Source organism: Bombus bifarius, unplaced genomic scaffold (genome assembly GCF_011952205.1).
Source record: "Bombus bifarius isolate JDL3187 unplaced genomic scaffold, Bbif_JDL3187 scf7180000007973, whole genome shotgun sequence".
Lineage (NCBI taxonomy): Eukaryota > Metazoa > Arthropoda > Insecta > Hymenoptera > Apidae > Bombus > Bombus bifarius.
In genome coordinates, this window is record NW_022884359.1 from 3280283 (window position 1) to 3303167 (window position 22885).

Consider the following 22885-nt stretch of genomic DNA (forward strand, 5'->3'; position numbering starts at 1 on the left):
TCTAAAACTGCATTTTCAATTTATTATTAAAGATAAAAGAAAAATTAATTAATTTGGAGTAGAATGTTTTATCTGTATTTTGATTATATTTGAAAAATTAAACATATTTGAATCTTCCAGAATATTTCTGTGGTAACGCTAGTTAGTAGCTGGGTTCTTACGAACTTGACAATACGTATAGGAAGGGTTGTACGTTTATTTTCTGAAATTTAAGCTATTAAAATTTAATATTAGAAGAGGAAGGTGATAAATTTGTAGAAATATGTTTTTAGCAAGTTAAATTTATGTTTACATCAAACAATTGCGTTAATTCAAGATGTCAAATGGTACGTAGAGGTTATCTAACCTATGAAGAAGCTGTAATATATGTTTTCCTTCACAGAAGTTATTTTATTGAAATGTACAAATTATTTTTATAATTTTGTTATGTAAATACAATTGTCCTATTTATTTTAGAAATAGAAACAAGTTTATTAATAGTTGTATTAGACGTAAACCCTGTGCAAAGAATTATAAAACAGGAAACAAGGATATTGACGCAATGCTTAGACTCTACTGTTGTTTTTGCGAATGCTCATTTAATGCAATCATCTAATAATCAACTTGCCGTGATAGCATGTCATAGTCATGGAGCAAAATTCTTATATCCTTGTGAAAAACCACTAGAAATTAGACAAATTGACGGACAATATGAAAAGTTTACTATGATTGAACGTACCATACGGCAACAATTGCAACAAGTTATCAATGAAATTTCCATGGATAAACCATTAAATGGAGAAAGTCTTATATCCGGAGCATTGACTATGGCATTGTGTTATGTTGCAAGGTTAGAAAGGGAGAAAGTTGCTAGTGAAAAAATATATTCCAGAATCCTTGTGATCACAGCTAGTAATGATTCAGCAACGCAATATATGAATTACATGAACATATTCTTCACTGCCCAAAAAATGGTATGTCATACTTTTGTATTTTAATATCCACATGACTCTAACTTGAACTTAATATCTTTGTTGAATAAATAGGGAATAATATTGGATGTATGCAGCTTAGATCAAGAATTGACTTTACTTCAACAAGGCTGTGATATTACTGGTGGGAATTATCTAAAAGTGCCCCAACTTAATGGATTATTACAGTATTTATTGGTAAGAAGAAAACAAAATAATTTAGTTATTTGTTGGTAAATACTTTATTTGTCTATAATCATATTTCAGTGGATATTTTTACCAGACCCAAACGTTAGATCAAAGTTAGTACTTCCACCACCTGTGAAAGTAGATTATAGAGCAGCATGCTTTTGTCACCAAGAACTAATTGATATTGGCTATGTATGCTCCATATGTTTATCAAGTAAGACAAACGTAAAAATAAAATATATTTTAATATAAGTCTATGCAAAAAATAATAAATAAAACAAATATTTTTCCAGTATTTTGTAAATTTAGTCCAATATGCACAACGTGTCAGTAAGTATTCTAATAATGTTTCAATTTATCATAACAGTCTTAATTTGTGTGTTTCATTTCTTTCTCTTTCTTACAGCACAGTGTTCAAAATACCAGGACCTATACCCATGAAAATGAAAAAAAAGAAAAAGAATGTAGATATAGTACATTAATTGTATTTTTTACTAAAATATATTTATTTTTTCATTATAAAAACATTACACGTTATTTACTAACAAAATCAAAAAAAGGTGCGAATGGACATGTTATATACCTTTATTATAATACACTTTGTCTATATGTTCTTTCGCATGTTCCTTAAACTCTTCATATTCGGATGGATACAACTTCATCAATATCGGACTCATAGAGCTTAACAATTAAAATGCATTATCGCATGTTTTCGCATGTGAACAAGAAATAAGATATAAAATTTCTTACTTTCGTTCGGGGAAAATCGCAAGGGCGGATGGAATTGCAAATATGCAGCTATAAAAATAAATTACATCTAATAAGAAACGATTAGAGTGAAAGACCAATGAAATTAAAGTTGAGAAATTACCCTATAGCACATAAACCAGTTTGAATTGGAATTAAGATCCATGGTCGATGCTGAGAAAAACAATAGGGCATAAGTTTTTGAGTGATGATTGGAATGAGAAGAAAGCATGGTATGGACATAGCTATTCTTGAGACTAAACATTCACAAATACTTTTTACAGCTGCTACTTTTGATTTCATGAAAGGTTCTGTTTTGTCTTTCATGTATATTGGAATTCCTGTTGTGATCTCTTTGTAACGTATGACTGGCAAATTTATTATGTGACCAGTAGTCACTGCACAAAATGGTAAACACCTCTGATGACAGAAAAGTATAAGAGGAAGTATAATGTAAGACACTAAAAAGTATAAAGAAGCAACAAGCAACTAACAGTAAAAGTATATGATTTTTGAGCCAATATTCTTTTGCAACAAATAGTCATGATAGAGCCTGTTGCAACTGCACATAAATAAGCTTTTTTTACACTTTTATCATCGCCATTTAGCTTACTTTTGTATACGTCATTTACAATAGCATTATGTATTTGATGTACTGCTTGAATTATTATTATAGCAAGGGTACTTCTAGTAATAGGATATAATAATTACTGGGAGGATTTATTAAATCTTTTGTTTAAAAAAAGTATTCTGTTTTTGTAAGATAAAAGTTCTTATAAACTTACTTTTGACACGCTAACATAGACGCCGTAAGTACAACCGAAGTAGGCATTTGAAAGGACAATCTAGTAACAACGGGTACTAATTCACCAGTTTGTGGATGAAATGCACCGTCTCTGAGTTGTTTTGCACGAATAACATCGGACATTCGTGTTCCAGGAGGTATATTGCCTCTTCTGACAAAAGTTAATCATTTGAAATTTTAAAGTGACTGAGCAATTAAAATTTACCTACTTGTAATCATCACAGAATTGTTTAGCTTCTCTTAATTTCTGATCGTTCACAAAAATCATACGGCAATCAGTAATGAAAGCGAAATGTTTCAGTCTACCAATATACGTAGACTGATCCCATAATGGTTTATCAATATCGATTCTTTCGCTGACGTTCATCGTCTTATTACAAATTTAAGTATACCTTTCAGTTGATATTGTACGGCATTATTAACGATGATAAATTTATATTTGTCAATTGCTCATTAACTACAATTTCTGTTTACGTTTCATACTTTTATTTTGTACTAGAATTTTTATTAATTTTGAGTTCCAAAAATATAATAATAGGAAAGAATGATGTAATACTGTAAAGAGAAAATTAATACTATGAAATTAATGAATTGCCATTTTTGTGCAGCGAGTGAAGTTAACCAGAAGTAATTACGTTTATACATTGTTAATACTTTAACAACATAACATTTATGAAAGTTCCCTCTGGTTAATATAATAGGAATGGATCTATAAATCATGGTACTCGCTTTTTTACGATATTGCATTCTTTATTTTTTCTAAAAATCTATAGTGTACGTTTTACATAGGCTAAAGCAACAACATGTAAAGACGCTATTCAACGGTGGGAAGAAAAAACTGGTTTGATCGCCAGCGAACAGAAAGAAATCATTTTGTCTTTTCAATGGCCTCCGATTGAAAGAATGGATAATAATTTAGCGGCACTTACCGCCGTCGAGTTAGTTACATTTTTTCACAATGGTTTTCACAAAAATATTGAAGTCAACAACTTTTACTGTTTTCTAGGAAATTATCTCTCTCAACGAATATGATAGAGAAAATTACTGGTATCAATTCTTTAAAGAATTTAAAAATTCTATCTCTGAGCCGTAACAATCTTAAGACGTTCTCCGGATTGGAAGCAGTTGGAGAACATTTAGAAGAATTATGGATTTCATATAATCAGATCGAAAAAATTAAAGGTGTTAACGTATTAAAAGCGCTGAAAGTACTTTACATGTCAAATAATTTGGTAAAAGACTGGGCGGAGTTTAATCGTCTACAAGAAATACCGAATCTCGAAGATTTATTGTTTATTAATAATCCTATTTGTGAAAATATGGACACGGAATCTTGGCGTAGTCAGGCAACCAGAAGACTTCCAAAACTAAAGAAACTTGATGCTATACCGGTTGTATAATTATCTCTTAATCATTACACGGAATGAAGATAGAAATTTGAGTCTCGATAAAAAATTTTGCAATAAAATTGCAAAATGTATATTTACACAATATAGTGTACATTTATAATACATTTTCTTTTCACGTTCAAATATAATACATTATATTGACATTATCGGCATTGCCTTATTTCGTGAATCTTTGCGATGAACAATTAATAGTCTTCGACTTTCATATCGTTCAACCCCAGTTCTTCGTTCTGATCGAAACTTCTTTCATATTTAATGATTTTTAAACCGCTATCTAAACCTTCATCTGACAGGCTCTGAATGTAGCTATTGCCTGCTGGATCATCTAATACAAGCGTGATCTTTTGTTTCCCTTCCAAAACCTCATTTAAGTGAGATATGAAGGCTTCCATCCGTTTAACAGTTTCTGGATCGCTACTATCACCGCTGAAAGCTGTCGATGATGATAATTGCTCTTTTATCGCTACTAAAATGCCTTCTACTGTAGTGAAACGTCCACCTAAGGCAGCGGGACCGATTTCCACCTCCAGTTCGGGAATTTCCATATGGCAAGTTTCAGATTTCAACAAGTCACGGCTAAAGTCCTCTCTTCCTATAACTGTGACTTCTATTTTCACTCCTGTAGGTTCGATACCTCCTCCGCTCTTGACTTCGTTCGTTCTGTGTCCACAAGACTCGCAAACCGTTGCCATAATTACAACTTCCTTAAAATGTGGAATTTCTATACATTGAGTTAAAGATAAAGTCTTTTTTTCTGAAAATGAAACTATACATGACAAAACAAAAGCAAGTACTAGTAATTGTAAACTAATTTAGAAAGTATGTTGTAATGTTAAGTAGTATGAAAAGGATACTGGTTAATTTCATGTTTGTTTCGCATGGAAAATTACACTCTGGACAATTTGTTCTGAAAGAAAGTACTTCTCCTTCAATTTGTTCCAAAGGATATTCTCCTTCTTGTATAGGTTTTAACAAAGTATCATCTGTATCATTTTCCGAGTAGATTCCTAAAATATGATCTTGCTCCGTTGTTCTTTTAAACTGCACTGTAGTACATCCTTCATCTTTTAACATGGCTTTTGGATTCTCTACATGACATTCGCCTGATATATCTTCAAATATTATAGTAAAGGGCTTCTCTAAAGATTTAAGCTTCCTTATCTTCTCAAGAAAGTGGTCAATTTGGGACGCAGCATCTGGACATTTTTGTCTCCTTGCAGACTGATCTTGCTCCAATCCCACAATAGTTCTTTCTATTATTCCCTCAATTGTCGTAATCTCTCCTTTTTGTGATCTAGATGGAATCTCAAAGTCCAAGGATGGAATTTTTACACTAGTGTAGTCTGATTTAACTATTTGACGATTCAGATCCCTAGGAGTTTTAACTTGCAGCGTTATCCTAATTCCCTTGTCTGCAATTTTTCCACTATTTTGTATCTCATTATTTTGGAAGCCACAGTGTTCGCAATCAAAGGACATCACCACAATATCTTTGTAATGCGGAATCTTTGTCAAGAGTAATCTAGTAACACCCTGTATTTACAAAATAGTATATTGGTTAGATGAGTCACAGGTATTTTGTTTTTAATTGTAAATTTACCATACATTTTTTTCGCAATTCATACAGAGACTCTCTATCTCTGTTGTTTCTGGCTCCGGATCTTCAGCCGACAAATCACGAAATATTGGTTTTGCTTTTGCTTCAGTACTTTGTTTTTGATCTACTGCCATATTTTGGTTATATAGAATGTATATACTAGATTTATGTAAAAAATCTGTTTTAAGTAAAATTGAGTTAGATTATCGATATATGCTGATCAATGCTTTTACGCTTTCTTATTGTACGTTTGCCTGCTAAATACAATTTTGTAACCTCAAATTACTATTTTTTAAACACTTAGAAAACATAGTGATCAAAATAAATTAACACGTGTAAAATATTTAGTTTAATCTAGGGTCCCCTATATGAAGGAGTGTAGCCAATTGAAAGTCATGAAATCACTAAGATGTTTAAATATAATAGAAGTACGTAATTTAAAAATTATTTTACTTATTATTTTTATAATTACGATAATTATACGAAGAATCCAAAATATTGAAAATTATACAGAAATTATTATCTATTGCTTGTATAAAGTACTACAAAATTTGTATTGAAAACATATAATTTAATATACAAAGCTATTAATAAAGTACTCAATTTTAAAATAGCGCTTTGTATGATCAATAGCGAATTATTTCTTTGTTTAAAATGAAACATAAGGAAATGTCTCGAGATGCTGCACAATTTTTGTATTTATAAATATCAGCAGCAACTTCACGCATATCATTTTGAATGCATTTAAAACGGTACAATTAAATCTCGGATTTCATACTTTGAATAACAATTTTACAATTTATCAGGTAAGATAATGGAAATAATTTTTATTTTCCTGTAAAATCACACTTTCAATTTCAACAGTTCTCAACATAATAAAGCTCAAAATTGCGATTTATAATAATGATTCTTTCAATGGTGTATCGTATACATATTAATACTATAACCTGTGTTATCGTAGAACATAGCAGAGGCGCGTTACAAATTATCGGATCCCTGTAACGTTAACTCGTAGTACTCATGAAATATTTAATTAGCACGTGTTACGCGCGGATAATTCGAATAACGGCGAGAATTCTTTTGCTGAAATAAAAGGAGCATATAAAAAGAAGTTTCTGAAGCGAAGAACTAGGGAAAAGTTGTAAGCTTAAGCGTTCTCAGTGAGTGGCGCGAATCGCCGGCTGAAAGTACAATGGCTAAGCGTAGCCAATGGCCGCCGCTTCTGAGTGTCTCGTGTCGGCTCGGTTCCTGCTGATCGATGTGTTACTACGTGTTTTCGAACTGTGCTAACTCGCATTTGACTCGATCACGCGTACTCCTAATTTTTGATCGATAATATGTCGAGTCGGCAGTCGAAAAAAGAAAAGGTGCGTTCATTATGCTGCATGTCGCTCCTGTCTCCTCTAATCGTCTCTTATGCGATTGGTACTCTCGCATACGTGAAAACAGTGTTCCTTGGACGAGAAGAGATCGCGGGCACGCGCGCGCTTCAGAGAAAGAAGGAGTCCGTAGTCCGTAGTCTCTATGTGTCTATGGGCATGAGAGAGATATAGATAGTTAGACGATGACAGGGATAGGAGAGAAAAGAAAGAAGGGAGAGTAAAGAGAGTACGGGGAAACAACCCCGGTAGCCGAGACACCGAAGGGTGTAGCGTGATTCTGATTTCTTGATATTCGTTTCGCTGGCGCATTTTTCTCGAGCAAACGTTTCAAGAACCTGACAATGGTACTTTTAACTAATTCTCGCGTTTCCGTTCCGTGTGACATCGCAAGTGCGAGTTCTCGTCTATTTGCGGATCGCGTCTTGAATGTGAATCGGTGCTGTCGTGGCATTGTACGCTGGTATAAAGCGGTGCAATTAACTCGTTTTGTTCTAGGATGCGACGAAGATTGGCAAGGACAAGGGAAAGAACGGCAAGGACGGCGAGACCAGTGACGAGGTGAGGTTATATCGTTCTTCTATGTTCTTATTGATGTGGCTCGATTCAATTCGAGTCGACTTCTGTCATAGTTGATTCTTTCTGTCGCGGATCTTTTCTTTTCATGTTTACGCACGTCACCGATTCGTTTATTAAAATTATTTGGTGTCGTGTCATTTCTCTGAGAAACTTCATTTATCATTTATCCTCTGAAAACGATCCAGAGTCCATCTTCGACATCGTGTGCCACCTGAAATGTTTCTCTTCACCGAGCTGTGTACACGCGTTTATTTCAAAATACACGCTTCTCTTGCCATATAATTACTCAGTATTGTTTTTTTATTTAGCGAGTATTACACGAATACTGTTTCGTAAAACAATTTTAAAGTTCTCATTGAAAAAAATGTTGCTTGGCACAGGTGGCGCTTAAGCGTGGACTTAGTTGATAAATAGAAAACGATGTAAACGAAAGATGCCTTACGAATTAACTGATATATATTTCTCTTTGGCTTATGTTTCTTATCATTTCGTTACACGCGAGCATATGTGGCTTTCCTCGTTAAAATAATTTATGATTTCAAAGATAAGCGGAATAATGCGTTATTTTCTAACACGCTTCCTGAACATAATTAATGTACAATCTATGTGGAGTGCAATCACTTACGGTATGAATGGAGCGAATTCCAAGCATGGAATTACCGCGCAATTAAATATATGCTAAACAATGTTAATAAACTGCAAAGAATAATATGTTCATTATTGTATAGCAAATTAATTCAGCTTGTGAGTTTGGCATTATATTTATATAATTTTTATCTTATTCGCTGATTGGTATGTAAATTTAGTCGGTTCTTTTGCAATGTATTTTATATTACATTTTTTCTAATTTCTTCTAATTTCTACAATGTAAATAATTGGTTTTAGTATATCGATTAAAGAATGTGATTTATAATATTTATGGTTAATACGATAAAATTGACCTCACGTGATTTATAACAAATAATATTATGAAGTAGCATGGTATTATTTATGAAAATTAAATATTTATGTAAATATTGCGTAATTCACTGCTTAAGAAACTAAAGTGCGTCGCATCTGTTCAATTATCGATTGCCGATAACGAAAAAATTTATAATCGATTAATTATCAATTGATTGTACTGAAATGCGAAAAATTATTTCATGTTTGATTCATAAATTTGCTCTGTGTATGCAATATTATTTTACAATTACGATATTATTAATTATATTATAATAAACGACAATTGATCTCGTAATTAATAATAATTATTACAATAATAATAATAATTTATTATTTAAAGCATATAAATTATTAATCATGTATCCATGATAATTTTCGTATTGTAGTGCATTTTTTAATTTGTCTTAATAAATTTGTTTATTCTTGTAATGGTAAAAAGCAAAGTAGAAACTTTCAAAATTATATACATATATGCATGTATTTTCAAGAATATTCAATCAATCACAAAAATATTTAACAGAGCAAAAGATTTAATGTAGCATGTTAACAGCAAATATAGAAGCAAGAAAGATTAAAATTCATCTTACACAGCCAAGAGGGAATATACTTATGCCTAATTGTTATGGGATACACTTACTCAAGGACTACCACCGTCAACTAGGTTCCTCAAGAAGAAGTTTTGTGATTGGTGTTGAAGTCATTCTTGCACCTCTATCTCAATTTTTTCATTTTACACTAGTAGATCCAAAATATTAATAAAAGTGTTACTATGTACTATATAATTGTCTAAAAATCATTCACAAGTAATTGTCATCTTTTTTGGCCACTAGAGGATACTCTAAATGGACAACAGCTCAGACGAAGAGTCAAGACCAATAGTGCATAAATGGTTTCAAGATCAACCACAAAACTTCTTTCAAGGAAGCCAGGCATTAATACAACGTTGGAACAATTGTGTTGAATGTAATGAGGATTACACATAGACTGACATATACATTTGCTTTTAGCGGACAATTTTTGTTTATCATTTCTGAATTATATATAATGGAGCACGATGAAATTTCTCTTGATGACATCTCTTTATACGATATGAAACATTTTCAAAGAACATACTATACTTTGATGAGTACTATAAAAGAATGTAAGTCATTAAACCAAATAAAAGTTGCACCTATTTCTATTTTAAGTTGTTCCATTGTTGAAACATAGATCAAGTGCACATTTAGACAAGGAATTCTCTTTCTTAATAGTCAAATTGTCAAATTATTTGTTGCTTCACATATGCAATTTTCATGCACACATTGTATCAGCAATTTTACATTGCATTATAAGACTTTTAACAAATCTTTATATAAAAAAATGTTGTATCCTTAAGTTTTTATTATTATAAAATTATTTCTATTCTTTCATAGACGAATAAGGTAGCAGGAGGACCACCGGTAACCGCCGCACCACCACCACCGACGTTGATTAACAAAATCAAATACCAACCCGGAGGCCCTGTGATAAAGAAAGATAAACGGCAAAGTAGCTCAAGATTTAACATATCGAAAAATCGTGAACTTCAAAAGTTGCCGCTTCTATCCGGTAAGTCTACTAAATAAATTTTGTTACTTGAAAATCTGATAAAAAATTAAGTAAAAAAGTTTCTAGCTATTTATAGAAAAAATAAATTACAACTATTTTAATTATTAATATTTAATTATTGTTAATTACAATATTATTATTAAAAATATTCAGGATAGAAGATTTTTCCAGATAAATTGCAAAAATATTAGTTTTTATAATTATTAAACTGCGGATTTCTATGTATTTATAGGAAATTAAAAAATGTAATTAAAAAATGTATAAAATAGGTACTCCTAATATACAAAAATATAAAAAAATCTTCAAAGTGAACTACATTCTATAATATTTAATAGGTGAAATAAGTCTTTGCATGGGTACTATTTCTTTAGTCACGTTAATAAATCTATGAAACTACATAAAATTTCGCAGTTTAATAATTACTATAATACGCTTGATTTTTGGAACGACTTAAAAAAAGTCGTAATAGTTCTCAGCTCGAATTATGATCAGACAATTTCCTTAGAAATTTCATCCTGCGACAAATTCATCAAGATTTATTAATGTCTTCAATGTTCTCTAAGCGAGCAATTCCGCTTTCTTCAGCAATGATTGCCACATAATGATTGATTAGTGTAACAAGTCGCCAAAGTAGGAGCAATAAACCTTATCATTATTATCCTTTGCCAGGAATAAACCGCAATATACTTAATGAATGCACCGAGCGTATATTGAAGTGTATATAGTTACTTATAGGTATATACCGGTGTTTTATGTAAGTTAAATTGCAGTGCATTTTGCCGTTTTGATAAATCGAAATGTCTCAATAATTTTTATATCTAAACCTTCGAGTACTCGTCGAAGTATAAAAAATAATTGAATGTGAAAAGATATCAGAGTGATTAATGTCGCCATTCTAATTTAAAATTTCCCGGTGCATTGTATGCGCCTGCTGGGACTTAAGAGAGTTTTCAAATTTTTCGTGAGAGACGATTTTGATCTAGAAATATACATCGTGAAATGTATAACTGACCTACATTTCCGACTGATCGGAGGTATCTTGAAGAACTTTAGTTAAAAAAAATCTTGTGGCGCGTAATCGAGATATTTGAATAAGTAACATGAATGAAAGCGAAATTTAATTGCGAAAAAAGGAATAGAATATTTAAGAAGCGGAGGAGGTAGCAGGAACGAGAGTTAAAAAGTGAAAGGATATCGAATATTCTTTGATCATTATCAATCAGATAGGGAACTTTATCCATGGAACAGAAATCCGTGGGGAAATTGGTGTATGGACGGTAGCATTTAAGTGATCGATGTATCGACCAGAAATCTACAGACTTCCGTTTGCTTGATGCATTTTAAATGATATCTGGATTCAAATAATCCTTAACGTCGTTCCAATAGCGAACACTTTATAAAATTAAATTCGCTTTCATTCATGAAAACGATATCAACAATATATATGTGTATCATCGTTGCCATCATGGAAACAGTAACTTTTTAATACATGTATGTACATACACACAGTGATAAGTACTACTGCGTACTTTTTTCAATTGACTGTTTAAAAAATTAGTCTATTTTTTAATTTATAAATCAAATTAAAATTGATATAACTGTGGTGCAAAAAAGACAATTAATTAAGTTACTTTTGCTGTTTTAATCCCGGTCGCAGAGGATTGCGAAAGCAGCTACGTCAGAACGTATCGATTGTAAGGCGCGGTGGTTCACGCATGCGCGCAGCGTCATTCGCGATTCCTACTTTTCTAACATAAACAGTCCTTTCTCGTTCAAACGGCCTTTGATAGCAGCGGTATTTTGTCTATTCGAATTCGCAACGCGTCTTTCCCCTTGATTCCGCTGCGTCCATTACAAACCGATAAGTTAGGTGACGAAACGTTTACGAAATCCTCGTGCATTAATATCGACGAACGAATGGAGATGTGACTTGTTCTTGCTCCGAAAGAACGGTCAGTTACGTCGAAGCAACAGATTGTTATGTGAACAAGGAAACCGGTGCGTATAGGGATGTAATTTACCGTGAACCGAGCCGGGGAAAAGGAGACAAGTTCCGGTGACCGATATCAGAGAACGTTAGACACTGTTGGGCAATAAGATGGTTCACGTGGATGGATATATTCCTTTTTCGACTGGTGGCCTGCCAAAAAGTCCAAGCTTCCACCAGGGGCTCGCCTTGGCTACTGTTTTATCTCGAGAATCAAATAAACCTTACTTGACCAACTTCACTTCGCATTATCAACCGTTACGACCCCTATTAATCGGTAATGAAACCTCTGAAGTTTGCTTCTTGTCTTAATTCCAGTAATTGTCAAAATATACAGTCAGGGACAAAAATAAGTGGACAGATAGTGGAAGTGGGTATCAATGAAGTTTGATTAAACTACTACTGGTGTTATATATTTAACTTTTACTTATTATATGTCGTTTTAATTAATACATTTATTAGTCATTTTTTCTGCCGGTTACAAGATGGAGTTTGGCCCACAAATTAATTTTCGACACATTTCTTCATTCCCTTTCTCACATCATATACAGCCTACATTGCACTCATCAGACCTATAACTACGTTTTTCTATATATATGGATATATAAATGTGTATATATATTATATTATATACATACATATATTCTATTGTTTATATATCCTTATAGCATATAGATTAGATAGTAAATAAATAAAAGCAATGTCTACATTCTTGTGTAAATAGACCGCATTTAACAAAACTTCATTGGTACTTATTTTCACTAACTGTTCACTTATTTTTTCCCCGATTGTATGAACTTGTGTATTTAGAAACGTGTAAAGAGGGAGAGGATACGAGTGTGTGAAAGAAAGAGAAAGACGTAAGTCAGTGAAATAAGGTGAGACGTGAGAAACGGTAGAGTCCAAGAGAGACGGATAGGATCTATGAAAGAATCTCCAAAGAGGGAGAAATTATTAATGAAAAAGACAATGAATAAATTTACGAGGCAGGCGTATGAAATTACGAAAAGTTCAAGACAAGTAGCAAACAATTGAGAAAGGGAGTTTCATGAGAGCGTTTAAGAGGATAAGGGAGAGAATGTACGAGAAAAAGAAATGTAGAAAAGGTGGGAATTCATTGAGCAGAAGAATGGAAATCTATGCAAGAATGCGGGAGAAAGGGGAATGTACTTAATATGAGAGAAAGTTTGAGATAAGAGTTTACGAGTGTGAGAGAAAACAAGGTATAACAGGGATAGAAAGAGTCCATGAGAGAGAGTCCATGGTGGTGTGAATCGTGTGTATGCATGTTCATGGGTCTGTTTGTATAGAGGAGGGAGAGGAATTTATGGGGGGAAACAGAAGTATGAAAGAGGGAGAGAGTCCAAGAGAAAGAGTCCATGGATCTATCCAAGGTATGCATGTTTGTATATGTAAGTGACGTAGAGTGTGCGCATGTGTGCGCGTATGTATCCTCAGAGAGGGAAAACTTAAGGTCTATGTGAGTATACAATGTACGTGAAATCTGAAATGTGTTCATCAGATATTAGTAAATACACAAAATCCATGAACTCACTAGATAATTAAAAATCTAATATTTTTCTTTAGAAACTCAACAAGGAAACGAAAGAGAAGAATTATTCATCCAGAAACTACGGCAATGTTGTGTGCTATTCGACTTCGAGTCCGATCCTCTTTCGGATCTAAAATGGAAAGAGGTGAAGCGTACTGCCCTCAACGAGATGGTCGAATATGTCACCAAGAACAAAAACGTGATCACGGAGGCGATCTACCCTGAAGCGGTGAACATGGTGAGTATGACCTAACCTGAACTGCTTAATGCATTGCCAGTAAGGTCATAAGTCCATTACTAACAGATTGTTTCATGAAAGAAGGATTTCTGCAGATGTAATGAATTTATAATGGCCATAAAAAATATATGGCACGTATATACGTGGCACTGTTATTTTTTAATGAATTTATTGTTAGGGCCTACGTTTCATTTTCAGTATTACAATTCAGTAATACATATTAAATTTTTGTAATTGTATGATGCGAAATGTAATGCATGTACTTGGGTCCAATTACTTAGTACGTAAATATTATAACAAATACAGTGACGTGTAAATATTTTTTGTAACTATTACTCGTATGCGATTTTACTAATTCAGAATTCAAAATTTTTCAGTTTGCAGTGAATCTGTTTCGCACTCTTCCACCATCGTCGAATCCGAACGGAGCGGAGTTCGATCCGGAAGAGGATGAGCCAACGTTGGAAGCAGCCTGGCCTCACTTGCAACTAGTTTACGAATTCTTCTTACGATTGCTCGAGTCTCAGGATTTCCAGCCCTCCATCGCTAGACGTTACATAGACCAGAAGTTCGTGTTGCAACTTTTGGAACTATTTGACTCGGAGGATCCACGGGAAAGAGATTTCCTGAAGACAACGCTTCATAGGATTTATGGGAAGTTTTTGGGACTTAGAGCGTACATCAGGAAGCAAATAAATAATGTTTTTTATCGATTTATATATGAAACCGAACACCATAATGGAATTGCCGAACTCCTTGAAATTTTGGGAAGGTAACTTTGAATTTTTCATTGTAAACGATAATTGTTTTATAGTATGCTATATGTTTATCGATTGTTTGTTTGTTTAGTATAATCAATGGGTTCGCGCTACCATTAAAAGAAGAACACAAAATATTTCTATTAAAGGTACTTTTACCTTTACACAAAGCCAAATCGCTCTCTGTATATCATCCGCAATTAGCATACTGCGTGGTTCAGTTCCTGGAGAAGGACCCATCATTGACTGAACCTGTTATTAGAAGTCTGCTGAAATTTTGGCCGAAAACACATTCCCCTAAAGAAGTAATGTTTTTGAATGAGCTTGAAGAAATTCTCGATGTGATTGAACCTGCGGAATTTCAAAAAGTCATGGACCCATTATTTAGACAATTAGCGAAATGTGTATCATCTCCACACTTTCAGGTATTGTCGATATTCTTTTTATTAGTTATAGATCATGTAAATTGCAATTTTTGATATTATATGAATTAATATTTATAAAAAATATTTTATCGTGTTTTTATCAGGTGGCTGAAAGGGCTCTGTATTACTGGAACAACGAATACATAATGTCCCTTATATCGGATAACTATGCAGTCATCCTACCAATCATGTATCCAGCATTCTACAGAAATTCTCGAAATCATTGGAACAAAACTATTCACGGCTTGATTTATAATGCATTGAAGCTATTCATGGAGATGAATCAGAAAGTATTCGACGAGTGTACACAACAGTATTATCAGGTACGTTTTTAATTATTACGAAACAAGGACGAAAGAATAATGTTGATTGAAATATTCGTAGGATCGACAGAGAGAAAGGAAGTTTATGAAAGACAGGGACGAAGCGTGGATGCGCGTTGAAGCATTAGCAATGAGACATCCGAATTACAACGCGGCTCTAAAAGGTATTACGAATACAACATCCGGCACGATATTGCAACAACAATTAGACAGCCCTCCACCTGACGAAGACGGTGATACAGATCAGACTCCGCTCACATTGGAAAAGATAGAAGCGAAAGCGAACGAGGTATGACAGATCGGAATCGATCTTTCTCTCGTCCTTGATCGTTTGTTTATTAAGGAGTCTAAATTAATCTTTTTTGCCATAGGCAAAAAAAATGACCAACTCCAATAAAACAAAGCCACTTTTGCGAAGGAAAAGCGACTTACCCCAAGACACGTACACAATGCGGGCATTGTCCGATCACAAACGCGCAGACGAATATCTTGTTACGCCACCGGATCCTAACAATTGCTAGTCTCTACCGCAATCTCTTCCCATATATCCTCTCTTTTGCTGCAGTGATTTTGGGAGTTAGCTTTTTCGAAGAGAGAAACGAAACAGCGATGAGTCGGATCTAATCAATCGAGCAGTCACAACATTCGACGACAACCGTCTGCAACAGAATTTGATCGTTTAGAGAAGTCAACATTGTCATAATTATCTCTCTCCTCTTTCCCCACCCTCCCTCTTGTATCAGAAAGTATCAAGATGTGTATTATAATATCTTTTTCTTTGTATCTCGGTAAACGAAAAAAAGCTTTCTCTCATTGCACCCAGCACATTCGGAAGATGTATCCATGTCCGTAGTAATCTATAAAAAAGAAAAGGAAGGAAAAATGCTGATAACTTCCTATATACTCTTCGAGTTGATTTACGTAAGGTATCGCGAGATTTATGAAAATACTACATACTCGCTATCAAAGAAATGAAAAAAAAAAACATGAGATGTAAAAGAAACCTAGTAAATAAGGGTCCTAAGTGTATTAAATAATACACAGAGTATTTTATAAATTGTAGATTTCTTGCGTATGGAGAAATCTATCGCTGACAATAAGACAGTTTTTTCACACTCATATGTACGTATTCACATTCTTAAATTATCTGTGCTCGATGTTCAATAGATACTTGGCATACAGGTTAGATCATACACGAAGTTAATGATCGAACTGAAAGCTCAAACGATTTACTTACTAAGATTTATTCGTAATTGTTTTAAAACAGGTTGTCTTGCTTTTGGCGGGGGATTTTCTTCATATCATAGGAATTTATGGTTTATCGAACACCATATATACAGGGTGAGTCACAATGCGTGGACAAAATTTTACAAGTTGATTCTTTTACAAGTTTTATCTAAAAGAGTGAACAAATTCTTTTATTTTTTTATATATTAAAAGCGTATGAAATGTAAATATCACTAAGTAAAGTGATGAAACAATAATTTCTGATAAACTATTTCAGAGTTAAACATTCTTCTAAAAACACATCAAAGCTTTAACTACTTCTACATGATATTTTTTATTCAGAATCACCTTTCGAATTAATTGATAAATTTTTGTTCACTTGCTGTGATATACATCTTGTATATATACTCTAAATAAACAAACAAATTTTATACGAATTCGAAAGGTCAGAAAGAATGGCCGCGTGCTTGATGTCGTAATAATTAACAATAATAAAAAAAAAGATAAGAATACAAATTTTAGAATGCAAGTTTGAGGCGTTACTCTTTTGAGCGAGGTTTCCACTGATGCGCAAACGACAGACATTTAATGACACACAAGTGATATATAGTTGCTTCAACGCTACCAGCTCGTAATTTAGCGGCAAATAATAATAATAATAATAATGATAAAAAAAGAAAGAAAAACGAAAAAAATTGCAAAAAGAAATGAAAACGTCGTTTTAGAGTTAGATGAACGTGATAGCACTATTTTAGAATATCGATTGTTATAAATCTGAATATTCCTGAACGTACTACTTTTATATCTGTCGTGCCTAGATGCCTGTGGAACGCATTCGCAAGAATCGCCTCTGCCAGAGGCCTATAATTAAGAATCGTTAAAACAAAAGAAAATAAAAAAAAATGAAATAATAAGCAACGAGTTATACGCGACGTTACCAAAATGGTGTGGTGATTGTATCACGAGTTTTTTCAAGAACGCTTACACAAAACGTTGCGTCGTTGCTCCGTCAGTTTCGCGGTTAACAAAATAAAGAGAGAAGTAAAACGTTATATAGTAGTTTGTCGCTGGCAAGAGAAGCAAAGGAAACGAAAAAGAAATGCGAAGAATAGAAGCAAATTTAGGAGTCGAGGAAAAAATAACGAGGATGGCCATTGAGCAGTGGTCCAGCTACGTCCTCAGCATCTTTACTAAAGGCTTTTTGGCTAATTCCTCGTGTTACTCTTGTTTATTGGATATAGAGATTCCGATACCGTGAAAATAGTGAAGTTTAAAAAGAAAAAAAGAATTACGATCTAAGCGAAATATCTTTAGTCTTTGCGCTGCTGGCAGGCTGTTATGTTTAAACATTGTAAGGAATGAACTTGTTGAGAATAGAAATACGGTTAGCACTTATTATTAAATAACGAAAATTAAAACCAAATGAGATAAATATAAAAAAAGAAAAATTATTTACTATTTAATCGCCCCTTCAGGAGGAGAATGGCTGTTTTTGTTACGGAAAACCATTAAACGATAAGTATTCTTGTCGATACTTTTTATTATCAAGTGCAGTGTAATCTCGATAAATCTCATTGAAAACACACTGTATCTTGTGCAACAAGTATTTAATAATAAAAGTATTTTTAGTAAAACTATTTTATTTGAATAGGTTTGCATTTTCAATGATACTCCTTTCAATGAACAATAAGTAACTAAATTGCATTCGATCCATGTAATATTCGATGATATCGTTTCTGTTCATTTCTATTTTATTTTCTCTCTTTGTTAGCTTCCGACAGCGAAATCGCTAATGTGGATTATCGGGATTACATTGTATTTCTCAATCGTTGAAATCAATCGCGATGAAGAATAAATACATAATACTGTTCGATAGAAGCGTCCCTCCGGTAATGCATGTTTCGAGGTTTCGTCTCTTACTGCGTCTATTCTTTCACTTGTATCATCTATGATACGTCTTTGAAGTTTACGAATTTTATAGTAGAATCAGAAGACCATTCGAATTTCTCGTGCTTAAATATTCAAGAAGACTGTTACTGGCTCATCGTTGATCGAGTATTATCGAATTTTCCTGACTTCCGTTCCCGCAAATTGTGCCAGGTTTAAATAATATAAAACAGAAACGAGAGAGAGAGAGAGAGAGAGAGCATAAAGAAGAAAAAAAGAGAATGAGAGAGAGAGAGAGAGAGAGAGAGAGAAAATGAAATTTGATTTCATTCGATGTAGATCGTTCTCTTGTAACTCCTGTATGGGTTACCTCGAGTGAGTTTAAAGGTTCATTTTCAGCAATGTTTTATACGTTTTTTATGATATGAAAGTCAGCCAATAATCGTGTATTTTGTAGATAGAAAGAAAAACAACCTATTATGCGAAAGAATGATTTTAAATGTTTTATGTAAGGAGGAGCAAGGATTTTCTGAATTTAGAAAATGAGCAATCACGCTATCGTAGGCAGCTTTCGAATTTTGTAGAAACGTCTCTGTTCTTCCTTACGTAAAGTTCTACGAAGAGATATTCGGGAGAACTATTATTCGATGGAGAATGAAAGCGAAAAAAGAAAAAAAAAAAAAAAAGAAAGGAAGGGAAGAAAGGAATGTTTATAAAATATAAAGAGACCCATATGTACAGTGACTCGCTTCAAAACTAAAGGTACGAATTTATGATGGAACGCGTACAGGACTGTGTATCAATGTTCGATTAACAAAATTTTTTTAATGATCGCCTGTCCGATCGATTCGTTTCCATGCATGCATATATTCCTTTACAATTTGTTGGAAGCATAATTTTATAATAAATAAATCATTATAATGAAACGGCATGATTTTCTTGCAGCCATGAATTCTCCAAAATCCTACGACTTTATAATCCCTGAAATTTCTGTCCTTTCTTAGTAAAAACCATTGTCTACGGCGGTACAGTTATAAATTCGCTTTAAAACTGGAGACAGAGAGCATTCGTCGGTGCACGGATTATAAACTGTGGTTACATGGCATCCTGAACGTTGCACTCAGACCAGCTGCAGTTTTCTTTCCTTTTTCGCCAGTACGTGTTGGGAGAAACCGCAGGATTCCACAGCTTGCGTCCACGATACAGGGCAATCCCGAGTTTCAATTTACATGACTTTTTATCAGATGTCGCCGGGAATATTTCTACAGTCCAGCTTACTCTTTGAATAATATCCGAAGGTCTTTGAAAGTATACATAAGAAGAAATAAAATGTATACATCGGTATCCGGTTCGTGTACAAGGTCCCTGTTATTTTATTCTTATATTCAATCCTTGAAATTCTTGAAAAAGAAATAAAGAAATTTCACCTTTTACTTTTCAGATATATTTATTACGTCGTATGTTCAACTACTTCAATGAAAATATTAAACCAGTCTACACACCCGTCTTTCTGCCTTCCGCATAATCGATCTTTATTATTTTATGTTTTCATTTCTATAGTGTTTCCATATCCTCGTTAGGACATTCCAAAGGCACATTTCGTGTACAGGTACGTGTCATATATTCTCATAAATTATTCTTCTAAAAATGTTTCCTCTGTAAAAAAACAACAGGGCCAGTTACGTCATCATTATCACCATGTCGATAAGCGAACTTAATTTTTAGAAACAAGGTTCCACGAATCTTCATATGGAAGTATACGCGCTTACATACGGATACAAAGATTTATTTTATAAAAAGAGGTATAGGCTATATAAATACAAAATTATATCCGAGTCTCTCAGAAGCCAAACTGATCGCGTCTACATTTTATAAGTTTCTCAATATCATTATCCGATCACATAATTATCATTGAACTTGTCGAAATTCATAAAATGTTCCTGTTGTCTTTTAACGAAACTCGTATTTAACGTCACAACTACCATAATGACCAATTCTTGATATTTCATAGAAATTTTTACACTTCAGTTTTAGGCACTCTAATAACTTGTAAAATGTATGGACAGAAACGTATTTCCTTCTTTCATCGTGTATTTTCTCACAAATATTTCATGTTCATTTCTTTGATACAAACTTGATAAATATTTTAATCGTTACACTGCGAATTTGTATACATTTACAAGAAATTATAAAGAAGGTATAAAATTACACAGGATGAACGCAATATGAAAAATTTCATAAAATAATTAAAGTATAATGCTTTTTATAAAAGACAATTCTCTATCAAAATTCTACGTTTTTAATTGTATTAATTATATTCTGAGTTTGTATAAAAATCCACAGTTTATTAATAAAGTCTAGTTGTAGCGTTAACGGTTAACGAAGGCGATCACAGATTTCGAAGAAGGACATGTCCTGAGATTACAAAAGGTTGTAGCCTATCTATCTACTTGATGCCGGTTCGCTCTCTTTTCGATTTAGTTGACCGCCAACGTGCCGGTGACTCCCGACATTCAACAGGTATCTATACAATCGATGTGTTTGTGTTCCGTGGTATTTCCCATGGCGGTGTTGTGTTGGTATCAGTGATCTGCGCTTCCTTCGAAGAGACGCTTGCGCCGGTAAGGCAGACTCTCCGCGTTTCGTGGCTGTCCGTTATTAGTACGCCGCCAGCCGTCGAAGCTGGATGATCTTTCGATCGTACTTCGAACGGTAGAATGCGTTATTTTTGTTTACGTGACCGGTTTTTGTATGAAACTCGACTTTGAATTGAGCGAGCGACGTATATTAATTTAAGTCGTGCGCGTGTATTGTCTGTGAAATCGACGACAAATAGCTAGGGGCGATCGTTCTTATAGAATTTTCGATCTCATCTAGTGTCCGATAACTATCGATACGATTCGATTTTGCGTTCAATTCGATACAATTCGTTAAACCGTGTTCTAATATGAGATGAGTGGATTTTTGGAGATTGTTAGATCGTGCATTGATTCCTCGGTATTATAGCTTGTCAATAAACGTCGTGAAAGCGAATAAACGAATTCGTAGCTCGCAATTAGAGGTCATGTGACGGAGAAAGTGCGATGTATTTGGAGATGTTATTCGGGGCATGTTTTTCGGTGGTTCGGACCAGTGAATTCTACGGGAATGGTACAAGAGTGACGGAAGTTTGAAAGGCGACATTTTTGGAAGAGAAATCGTGTCGCAGTTAGCTGAATGTGTACGTAAACAGATTTATCAAGGATAAAGTTTGCCAACGGAGCGATCTTTCGCAATGTTTAAAAGTTGCATTGGCAATACATGGTAGACGTGTTTGTCGTAGAGGTTATTTTTTCGACACAGAATTGCCGTGTTAGCTATTTTTCATTTTTTACTTATGTATGTACATTTGTATTCCCGCGCTTACAGCCCCTCCCCCCTCCTCTAATTTTCAAATCGATGTTATTAATTGTCTCCTTTCTTTCTTAATGTGTCACTTTTGTTAAGTACGAATTGGTTTACGTATGTGTACGTGGGTTTGCGAAAAAATGTGAAAATATTAACGATAAATCGGTTTGACGAGTTAACCTTTCACGGGACGTAATAATGTACGTACATGTTTAGTTTTTATTTCATTGTAGTAAATTAATCTTTCAAGGGATGCAATAATGTACATACAGCGCACATATGTATATACACATTTAGCTTTTATTTAATTGGAGAATGTCTCCGAAACATACGATGGTTATAAATGTATAGGTTATTTTTGTACCATTAGTAAATCAATTGCTCGGTGCATATTGATACACATACATATGTATATACGTGTTTAGCCTTTATTTAATTCAAGTGTGGTTTCAAATGATACAATGGTTACAAATATATCTATTTATTTTTATTTCAGTGGATTTAATAAAACAACTAATTTATAATTTTGCATATTATACGTATTCTAGATATTTTTGTGCATTTAAATTCCCAATAAATGCATACATATCCACGGTCTAGATATAAATTTGATTGAAAAATCGTTCCATAACTATTTGGCTCTTGCAAATGTCGGTATTTCATTGCATACCTAGTAATATCTGTAAAATTAGTTTTATCAACTCATAATAATAAAATAACAATTCCTCGTTACATATAATGTAATCACTGTTCATCAATACATAATCTTTACTCGCCATTGTGTGGTTAAATTGCCCACTTTCGAGTAGTTTATGTAGCAGACAGGTATTAAAATGTGCTTCGTAAAAAAGATCGGCAAATGTTTGCGAAGAAGCCCGGTGTTTTAACACGGGAAATCCTTATATATTGCATCCGTG

The 22885-nt window shown here is 33.6% G+C and overlaps 6 protein-coding genes across 10 annotated transcripts in view; 4 read left to right on the top strand and 2 right to left on the bottom strand.

The window, feature by feature from the left end:
* The first annotated feature begins 133 nt into the window (after nucleotides 1-133).
* On the top strand, nucleotides 134-1642 carry LOC117216678 (general transcription factor IIH subunit 3). The gene is made up of 6 exons (XM_033463598.1): nucleotides 134-326; nucleotides 457-953; nucleotides 1026-1148; nucleotides 1218-1353; nucleotides 1433-1469; nucleotides 1546-1642. Exons 1-6 carry the CDS (start codon nucleotides 317-319, stop codon nucleotides 1619-1621), a joined length of 879 nt encoding a protein of 292 aa, XP_033319489.1. The 5' UTR covers nucleotides 134-316; the 3' UTR covers nucleotides 1622-1642.
* A 45-nt stretch (nucleotides 1643-1687) lies between these two features.
* Nucleotides 1688-3481, bottom strand: LOC117216681 (sideroflexin-2-like). The gene is made up of 6 exons (XM_033463602.1): nucleotides 2901-3481; nucleotides 2672-2842; nucleotides 2381-2573; nucleotides 2011-2306; nucleotides 1890-1937; nucleotides 1688-1820 (listed from the first exon to the last, which is right to left on the bottom strand). Exons 1-6 carry the CDS (start codon nucleotides 3056-3058, stop codon nucleotides 1715-1717), a joined length of 972 nt encoding a protein of 323 aa, XP_033319493.1. The 5' UTR covers nucleotides 3059-3481; the 3' UTR covers nucleotides 1688-1714.
* On the top strand, nucleotides 3269-4127 carry LOC117216724 (dynein light chain 1, axonemal-like). The gene is made up of 3 exons (XM_033463678.1): nucleotides 3269-3307; nucleotides 3481-3629; nucleotides 3698-4127. Exons 1-3 carry the CDS (start codon nucleotides 3269-3271, stop codon nucleotides 4089-4091), a joined length of 582 nt encoding a protein of 193 aa, XP_033319569.1. The 3' UTR covers nucleotides 4092-4127.
* Nucleotides 4128-4139: 12 nt separating this feature from the next.
* On the bottom strand, nucleotides 4140-6039 carry LOC117216676 (zinc finger protein ZPR1). The gene is made up of 3 exons (XM_033463596.1): nucleotides 5706-6039; nucleotides 4955-5633; nucleotides 4140-4821 (listed from the first exon to the last, which is right to left on the bottom strand). The coding sequence occupies exons 1-3, from the start codon at nucleotides 5829-5831 to the stop codon at nucleotides 4286-4288; spliced, it is 1341 nt and encodes a 446-aa protein (XP_033319487.1). The 5' UTR covers nucleotides 5832-6039; the 3' UTR covers nucleotides 4140-4285.
* An 862-nt stretch (nucleotides 6040-6901) lies between these two features.
* On the top strand, nucleotides 6902-17779 carry LOC117215764 (serine/threonine-protein phosphatase 2A 56 kDa regulatory subunit gamma isoform-like). Of its 4 annotated transcripts, none has more exons than XM_033462234.1 (9): nucleotides 6902-7064; nucleotides 7575-7637; nucleotides 10010-10184; nucleotides 13759-13961; nucleotides 14339-14733; nucleotides 14811-15144; nucleotides 15249-15467; nucleotides 15529-15756; nucleotides 15839-17779. In XM_033462234.1, the coding sequence occupies exons 1-9, from the start codon at nucleotides 7035-7037 to the stop codon at nucleotides 15986-15988; spliced, it is 1797 nt and encodes a 598-aa protein (XP_033318125.1). In that variant the 5' UTR covers nucleotides 6902-7034; the 3' UTR covers nucleotides 15989-17779. The 4 variants fall into 4 exon arrangements, with proteins under 4 accessions (XP_033318125.1, XP_033318131.1, XP_033318138.1 ...); XM_033462240.1 differs by lacking the exon at nucleotides 6902-7064 and adding an exon at nucleotides 7133-7423 and having other exon boundaries at nucleotides 15839-16350; XM_033462247.1 differs by lacking the exons at nucleotides 6902-7064; nucleotides 7575-7637; nucleotides 10010-10184 and adding an exon at nucleotides 11851-12448 and having other exon boundaries at nucleotides 15839-16350.
* Nucleotides 17780-21231: 3452 nt separating this feature from the next.
* Nucleotides 21232-22885, top strand: part of LOC117216798 (venom dipeptidyl peptidase 4-like) — a 303125-nt gene continuing 301471 nt past the window's right edge. For both annotated transcript variants that reach the window (XM_033463831.1, XM_033463833.1), the window contains exon 1: nucleotides 21232-21801. The gene's annotated coding sequence lies outside the window, so the exon portion shown is untranslated. The remainder of the gene's footprint in view (nucleotides 21802-22885) is intronic.